General features: G+C 41.7%; 1 protein-coding gene across 1 annotated transcript; it reads left to right on the top strand.

Annotated features, from left to right (window-relative positions):
• The first annotated feature begins 597 nt into the window (after nt 1–597).
• LOC134877861 (keratin, type I cytoskeletal 13-like) lies at nt 598–5335 on the top strand. The gene is made up of 7 exons (XM_063903529.1): nt 598–1216; nt 2356–2438; nt 2956–3112; nt 3754–3915; nt 3991–4116; nt 4584–4804; nt 5091–5335. The coding sequence occupies exons 1-7, from the start codon at nt 641–643 to the stop codon at nt 5212–5214; spliced, it is 1449 nt and encodes a 482-aa protein (XP_063759599.1). The 5' UTR covers nt 598–640; the 3' UTR covers nt 5215–5335.
• The last annotated feature ends 4152 nt before the right edge of the window (nt 5336–9487 follow it).

Raw genomic sequence — 9487 nt, 5'->3', positions numbered from 1 at the left:
AGTCAGTTTGTATAACTTTATGTTTCAGAAAAGGAAGGAAGCAAGCAGGATTGAACACACCCTTAAAGTATCCACACTGAAAGCCTCCATTATGCAATTATTTTGTATTAAATTATTGGTGGATTGCTCGCAGGTGAACTTATGTAAACTGACAGTTTGCGGCATAAAAAGTTGAAGTCATTAATTCAGGTGCCCTACTGGAAGGTTTCGAAGGTGTATGTGACAGAGATGGATCAAGTTGTTTAGGTATTTATGAGCTGCAGTAAAAATAGAACAGAACCAGTTTTATATAGCGACGGTTTAAACAAACCTGCAGCTTAGCACAGGTCGATCATCATTAATAACATAAATCCTGCAGAGCTCTTAAGGTGCAAAAAATGTAATTTAGTGCAGTAACAAATGTAATATGCGTTAAAGCAGAAGTGTGAAAAAGTAGCGTGGAAATACTAGAAAGCACAAGTTCATACAAATCTTACATAAGTGCAGAGCTGAATGTATCATGTTACCTTGGGAGGGGGGCTGGGTAAAAGTGTGGAGCATCGACCCCACCCTCTACCTGCAGATCTACCCATTTGAGCACCTTTAAAAAGAGCATCCTTCTGCATCTCTCCTCACTCCTCTGATACACACCTCCATCGTCATGACCGCGTTGTTCTCCATGCGCAGCTCCCAGGGCGGCGGCAGCGGCTACGGTGGCATCGGCATGGGCCAATCATCCATGGGCGGACGCATGAGCTCCTTCAGCATCTCGGGAGGAGCAGGAGGTTCTGGTGTTCGGGTCTCCCGGGCTAGCTCGAACTTCTCTGCAGCTGGTGGTGGCTACGGCTACGGTGGTGGAGCTGGCGGTGGCAGTGGAGCTTTCGGTGGTGGTGGTGGTGGAGCTTTCGGTGGTGGTGGTGGTGGAGCTTTCGGCGGTGGTGGTGGAGCTTTCGGCGGTGGTGGTGGAGCTTTCGGCGGCGGTGGAGCTTTCGCTTTCGCTTTTGGTGGCGGTGGCGGTGGTGGTGGCGGTGGAGATGCTAGCATCATGACCAACGAGAAGGGCACCATGAAGAACCTCAATGACCGCCTTGCCACATACCTGGCAAAGGTGGCTGCACTGGAGAAGGCCAACGGAGAGCTAGAGCTGAAGATCAGACAGTTTGTGGAGAGCAAGGTCGGCCCCAGCACCCACGACTACACTCCCTTCTACGACACCATCGCAGAGCTGCAGGGCAAGGTGAGATAGAGGGGCAGCATGGGTAATTGAGTCCGGTGTAGGGTCTCTAGTTTCTGGATTGGCTGAACTAACTTAGCTGAGTTAACAAAAATGTTGTTCTTAACAGTAGGACAATATTGTTGGAGAAAATATTTCCAAATATATATTTTTTCAAGATTAATAAAAAAATAAAATCACTATGGCAGCCTTTAACCTCTGTAAATAATGAGAACGAAAAAAAGATCATGTCCCAATGAGTGGAACTGGAAAAAAGCCTCACCTTTCAAAAAATGCAAAATTGAGAAAATAACTCTATGAAAAAAATAGAAGAAATCATGATCTTGACCATGGCAGTTCTGAACTCATAAATAATGAAAAATAAGAAAAATACATCAAAGCAAGATGACAAATTCCTGGTTCTGTTACAATAAACAATTAGAATAGAGAGAAAATAAATCGAAGTAGCAAGACCTGCAATAAATTCTTCTCTGTTTTAACGATGGAACAAATGTTTTGCAAAAACATGTAACCATAAAAACCTCAGGTTCTTCTATCAATCACAACACAAAGTTATGTAACTCGAGGCGATGAGAATGGAATCAGGGCTGCAGGAATGGACCACGCCTGTGTGTGTGTGTGTGTGTGTGTGTGTGTGTGTGTGTGTGTGTGTGTGTGTGTGTGTGTGTGTGTGTGCGCGCGCGCGTGCGTGCGCGTGGGTGTAGACATAATCTGATATCTAATGCAAGATGTAGCTTAATCAAAAACTCTATGAAAAGCTTCTAAAACGTTTTTTTATTTCAGATTGAACAGAAAAAACTGACATTTTTTTAACGGTCAACTTTCAATTTTTTCAAACTTTATAGCTTGTTTTCACCTTTTAATATATGCCCCAAGTAAGTATTTTTAACTTTTATAATTCTCCCTGATGTGATTGCTTGGATTAAGGTGGGTGTGAAATCTGAGCAGCATGATTGGCCGATGAAGACAGAGGATACATTTTGCAACTCTCAAACTCTCGTCTTCCATGAATATCAACTATAAATACACCTGTGTTTCTCTCTGTGTGTGTGTGAAGCTGCCACGCCTCAGAAACTTGAGCTGACTTGAACAGTGTGATATTTCACCTCTTGACAATGACTTACTTTTTTGTGTGTTTTCAGATCCAGGAAGCCATCAAGGTCAAAGGCACGGTCCTGCTGAGCATCGACAACGCCCAACTGGCTCAGGACGACTTCAGGGTCAAGTCAGTTACTCGATATTTATCTACCCTTATTTATCTGTACTTATATTTATGTAAATGTATCATCATTTTCCTTTCTTCCTCTCCTGCAAAATATGAAACATGAAAGCAATACAAATTTAGATTTCCTGTTAAATTAAATATAAAAATGTCAAGATTTGTATTATCTGTGAAAAATGCTGCAGCTGGACTAAATATCATAAAACAACAAATATTTATGAATACTTTTTTTTATACCACTTGAAAAAGTGTTTCACTGTTTTATTCTGCTATATTTTGAAACATTATTTTATTATTTTAATTACTACAAATACTATTGTTATTATTACAACTTCTTTTATTACTATTATTTCAGTTTTGTTATTATAATTACTATTACCATAGTTATGTTACTATTATCATTATTTATTTTTGATTTAATATTTTTGAACTTCCATGGTTCTGCCCCTTGAATATGTAGGTATATCATCTATATAAATTAAAGCTTTTAAATGATTTATTTTGCTCCCATATGGTGCAGGTATGAGAACGAGCTGGTGATGCGTCAGTCTGTGGAGGCGGACATCGCCGGGCTGAAGATGGTGAAGGCTGAACTCGCTGCCGCCATGACGGACCTGAGCATGCAGCTGGACTCTCTGAAAGATGAGCTGGTGTCCATGAAGAAGAACCATGAGGAGGTACCATTAGCAAGTTAACATTAATCTATACGTATAGTCATGAGAAGTTTGAACCAGGAAATGTTGAGAACCAGAACGTTTTAAGATCGAATGTTTTGAACCCCCAGTTATTACAAACTGCCATATGCTAATTTGGATATGTTGGGCAATTTGCATCATTAGCTTAAGTCGCATTAATCAGCATTATAGCCTATGCAGACAATAGTTATACATTGTTATAAATATGGCCACTTTCTGGTTAAAACTTCCATTTTAGATCCTGAAAAAATATCAGAAATGCATTCAACATTATTGTCCACACAGGCTATAATGCCACTCATTTTAAATATGCAACTTATGCTAATTGTGCAAATTGCCCAACAAGTTAGCATCCAGCTGTTTCTTTGTGCTGGGGACCGTACTATACATTTCCAAAGTAAAACGTGGGGTACTCTATGAACTGGAATATAGACTAATACTAAATATTAATCTTGAACTGTTCATAGATAGATGGCTAGATGGATAAGTTATTCAGATTTGTAAATATTTAAGTCAAAAACCTAAAATACAAAATGATTTAGTCTCCAGCAGAACTATATATTTGTCAGTCAGAGACTCCTTTCTGTGAGTTTGTATGTAACCTTAACCCTAACCCCCCCCAGGACCTGATGTCGATGCGTGGCAATATGAGCGGTCAGGTGAACGTGGAGGTGGATGCCGCTCCTCAGGCGGATCTGAACAAAATGCTGGAAGATATGCGAGAACACTACGAGGCCATCACTGCCAAAACCAAACGTGACCTGGAGAGCTGGTTCGCTACCAAGGTAAAAACCTCTGTTAGAGAAGTGCAAAAACATTTCATGTTGATGGTTTGTGCTGACTTCCTGTGCTCCTTGCAGTCAGAGGTTATTGCCAAGGAGGAGGAGACCACAAAGATGACCATTCAGACCACCAGCACAGAGGTGAAGGAGACCAAGAGTTCTCTCCAGGCTCTGGAGATCGAGCTGCAGGCTCAGTTGAGCATGGTGATTATATTATTATTATTATTACCATTAATATTTATTGAATAATATTATTTGTTAATTATTATTATGTTATACAGTTTATGATCATTATAATTTTACAATATGTTTTATTATTATCATAATTTTATTTGTATTATTATTATTTTACACAGTCTATGATTCTTATAGTTATTATAGCGTCTTCAGTTAGGAAAAAATAAAGACTCCCAGGTGACTTTCAACTCATTGCTACTCAAAAATAAAAAAATGTTTATTTGCGTCAGCTTTAAAATGTTGCAGATAAAACACACTTTTACTACAATGCTAATGCAAGATCTTTTCCTCTAAACCTTTATTTGCTTATCGGTTTACGCCAGATAAAGATTGAAAAAAGGAAGATACAGAATGTGGATCTTATATAGGATTCTTATTTTAGGAGCTATTCACGATGAACTAACATATTTTTGAAACTCACTGTCTCCCTGCAGAAAGCCTCTCTTGAAGCGCAGCTGGCTGAAATCCAGAACCGCTACTCCATGCAGATGGGCATGTTCCAGAACCAGGTGAGCAGCATGGAGAATCAGCTGGTGCAGCTCCGGGCCGACCTGGAGAGGCAGGGACAGGAGTACCAGATGCTGCTGGACATCAAGACCCGCCTGGAGATGGAGATCGCCGAGTACAGGAGGCTGCTGGACGGAGAGGCCGCCGGGTAAGAGGAGAAAATGCTTAAAATAAAGAACAAAAAATGCTAAATGAAATAAAAAGAAATAAAATAAAAACAATAAAAAATGCAAACAAGTGAAATATAAATACACAAAAAATACAGTAAAAAAAATGACAAATGAAGGAACAGTATTTCTGGAAGTTTTAGTGTTGTACAGAAATGGGCAACATTGACACAGCGACTTCTTCTCAGAAACATACACTGCAGGTCATTTTTACTTGTTGAACTTTTACATTGAAACTTACTGTAACTTCCTGTGTCTGTCCCCCAGGTCCGCCTCTCTCTCCAGCTCTCTCTCCAGCTCTCTCTCCAGCTCTCTCTCCAGCTCTCTCTCCTCCTCCTCCATGACCACCACCGTCATCACAAAGGTCCTTGAGGAGACAATTGAGAACTGAGGAAAAGTTTCTCCTTCCTTTTCATCAGCTGCAGCTCCATCCTGACGACAATCCGGCTTGTGTTCATGTGATGGAACATCTTTACACTGCTTCCGCAAATAAAACTTAAGAAAACTCACAATGTGTCTGAATGTTTCTGTGACAAAAGATAGTTATTATTCAACTAAATTTAATCTCTAAATCCAATAGGCAGCGGGCGAAAGTAACTTAGTACCTTTGCTTAAATATTTAACCCTGTTATTATTCCATAATTACACTGATATAACACCCACAGTACACATTAATACACCCCTAATGCACCCATGATTCACCAATATAACACCTGTATTGCACCAATATTATAACCATGCTTCCATGTTATGCTATAATTACACCTATATTACACTGTTATTAAACCCATATAGCACCCATGTTACAGCAATATTAGACCTATTCAACACAAATATTATGCTGTAATTACACTGTTAAATACCCGTATTACGCACATATAACAGTTATTACACACATATTAAACTGTTATTAGACCCATGTTACAGCGATGTAACGCCTATATTTAGGGACGCACCGATTTAATAAATGTCGGCCGATGCCTATGTTTTACAATGTAAACAAAGAGAAGGTATACGGCAGACCCACAGTCACCATTCTAATCCTTCAAAATGATGCCCGGACTTAAAGGTCTCCTATTGTGCTAAATTTGAACAATATATTTTATGGCAATATCTATACAAAACTTGTCAGGGAAGTGTTTTGCTCAAAATACCAAACAGATCCCCCATTGTAGCATGCCTCATCCCCCTCTATCTCAGCCCTGTTCCTGAAGTGCTGATTCTGTGTCGCTTTAAATTTGAGCTGAGCTGAAGCTGGCTACGCCCCTTTGGAGCGTCATGATCTCTCTGTCTGAAGAGAGAAGTTTCTAACGGAGAAACTCAGCTAAACGCTGCCGTGATTAAACCCCATATTATGATCCAAATCACATCCAGCATTATTTCTGAAACACTTCTCAGTGTTTACCACTAGAACAGACATTATATGTATTATATAAACAACAACTCTAAGTCCCTCCTGCAGACATCCTGCTGAACACACACACACACAGAGGTGCTGCGGAAGGGATTCAGCTCGCGACTATATTGTGGATGATAGTTTGGGACGTGTCACATGGATGGGAAGTTGCCAGGAGTTCAATGTAAAGCCAGCCCACATTTCTGATATGACGTCATAACCGAAGCTAATCTGGATCAGCTCGTTTGTACCCCTGTTTTTAGAGATGTGGGTAAGGAGGAAAAGAGAGAGGGTTGTATTTTCTGACACTTTGTGAGTATCCTTACACACCGGGGACACATATTGATGTATAAAAGACAGCAAAAAGTGCATTTGGCATAATAGGGGACCTTTAAGATTTTGTCCCTCAGATAAGAAAAAAAGCTTACGCAAGCGTAACTCAAGCATCAGCGACTACCATCAGCGCAGGCCACCTTATTTACCGATGTGCTGATGGTGGTAAATAGGGCTTCGATTAGCTGATGCCAATGTATCACATATTTATCGGTGCATCCCTACCTATATTACATTGTTATTACAACGTAATCAGACTGTTATTACTCCCCTATTACAGATTAATATACCCATATTACAGCATGATTACATCTGTATAACACCCATATAGCACCCATGTAACATCAATATTAGACCTATGTAACACAAATATTACAGACATATTACCCCCTAAACACACTGTTATTACACCCATATTACACACTTATACACCCCCTATTAAACCCAAGTTACACACCATTGTTACACTATTATTTTACCAATGTTACACTCATTACTGTTATTAGACCCTTATTACACCCATGTAACATCTAAAGTATATTACACTATTACACCCAAATTACGCTTCAATACACTCCTACCACACCCACGTGACACAATTATTACACCCATATTATACCCATGTTATATTATTATTACATATTACACTGTTACAAGACCCATATAGCACCAATGTAACACAAATATTACACCCATGTGACATCATAATTAAACTGTGATGACACTGTAATTACACTGTTATAACCAGAGTTGGGTGTAACGCGTTACAAAAGTAGCAGAGTTACAGTAATGTATTACTTTTGCTGTAACGCAGTAATATAACGCATTACTTCTGAAATTTGGGTAATATAATACCCGTTACAATTCTCAGTACCGCAGTTACAACACATTTTAACCCGACATGATGTGGTGCTTAGTTTCAAAGAACTCACAAACATCGCGAGACATTCCGACACCAGAGAAACAATTGTGCAGGTAGAATAGTAACTCAGTAAGCCTGTTTCACAATACAGAGCTACGGGCTCACAATGCAGAGCTGCGGGCTCACAATGCAGAGCTGCGGGCTCACAATGCAGAGCTGCGGGCTCACAATGCAGAGCTGCGGGCTGACAATGCAGAGCTGCAGGCTCACAATGCAGAGCTGCGGGCTCACAATGCAGAGCTGCGGGCTCACAATGCAGAGCTGCGGATTCACAATGCAGAGCTGCGGGCTCACAATGCAGAGCTGCAGATTCACAATCCAGAGCTGCAGGCTCACAATGCAGAGCTGTGGGCTCACAATGCAGAGCTGCAGGCTCACAATGCAGAGCTGCAGATTCAAAATGAAGAGCTGCAGATTCACATTGCAGAGCTGCAGGCTCACAATGCAGAGCTGCAGATTCACAATGCAGAGCTGCGGGTTGACAATGCAGAGCTGCGGGCTCACAATGCAGAGCTGCGGGCTCACAATACAGAGCTGCGGATTCACAATGCAGAGCTGCGGGCTCACAATGCAAAGCTGCAGATTCACAATGCAGAGCTGCGGGCTCACAATGCAGAGCTGCAGATTCACAATGCAGAGCTGCAGGCTCACAATGCAGAGCTGCAGATTCACAATGCAGAGCTGCGGGTTCACAATGCAGAGCTGCGGGCTCACAATGCAAAGCTGCAGATTCACAATGCAGAGCTGCGGGCTCACAATGCAGAGCTGAAGATTCACAATGCAGAGCTGCAGGCTCACAATGCAGAGCTGCGGGCTCACAATGCAGAGCTGCAGATTCACAATGCAGAGCTGCGGGCTCACAATGCAGAGCTGCAGATTCACAATGCAGAGCTGCAGGCTCACAATGCAGAGCTGCGGGCTCACAATGCAGAGCTGCAGATTCACAATGCAGAGCTGCGGGTTCACAATGCAGAGCTGCGGGCTCACAATGCAGAGCTACGGATTCACAATGCAGAGCTGTGGGCTCACAATGCAGAGCTGCAGATTCACAATGCAGAGCTGTGGGCTCACAATGCAGAGCTGCAGATTCACAATGCAGAGCTGCGGGTTCACAATGCAGAGCTACGGATTCACAATGCAGAGCTGTGGGCTCACAATGCAGAGCTGCAGATTCACAATGCAGAGCTGCGGGCTCACAATGCAGAGCTGCAGATTCACAATGCAGAGCTGCGGGCTCACAATGCAGAGCTGCAGGCTCACAATGCAGAGCTGCGGATTCACAATGCAGAGCTGCGGGCTCACAATGCAGAGCTGCAGATTCACAACGCAGAGCTGCAGGCTCACAATGCAGAGCTGCAGAATCAGAGGAGAGAAAAGAGAAAGACAGGAGTGAGCGCAGGCCAAAGCACCAGAAGGTACCTTTCTCTGGGTCTGCTGCTTGAACCCCGAGAAGTTCAGAGACTCGTGGCAGAGTGTTGAAGATCTGCAGCCTCTGTCCTCTGTGGAGTCCCCGGCTTTTAGAAAGCTTGTCAGCAAAATCCCCGTAAACACACCAATGATAAGGTGAGCTAACTTTGCCATAGAGACTTGTTCATATACAGCAGGTTACAGGGCAGTGCAGAGGCTCCACTAACATGTTGTTAATAACACACAGAGACGTAATGTTACCGGTATCACATATTATTCAGCCCACTTAAACGGAGCAGGAGTTTCATTTCTAGCTATTTTCCTAATGTTCAGCATGTACTGCCAGAAAGATAGAGAGCTTTAATTATTGTATTTATTTTTTCTGGTGAAAGTAACTCAAAGTAACGCAAAAGTAGTGTAACGCATTACAGTTCAGAGACAGTAATAATGTAATGTAACTTATTACTTTAAAAAGACAAATAAGTAATATGTACTGTATTACATTTTGGAAGTAACTTGCCCATCACTGGTTATAACACACCTATTCCACCTGTGTTACACTTATATTACACTGTTATTAAACCAATATAGCACCCAGGTATACCC

Source organism: Eleginops maclovinus, chromosome 16 (assembly GCF_036324505.1).
Source record: "Eleginops maclovinus isolate JMC-PN-2008 ecotype Puerto Natales chromosome 16, JC_Emac_rtc_rv5, whole genome shotgun sequence".
Classification (NCBI taxonomy): Eukaryota; Metazoa; Chordata; class Actinopteri; order Perciformes; family Eleginopidae; genus Eleginops; species Eleginops maclovinus.
This window is presented reverse-complemented; position numbering and strand designations above follow the sequence as displayed.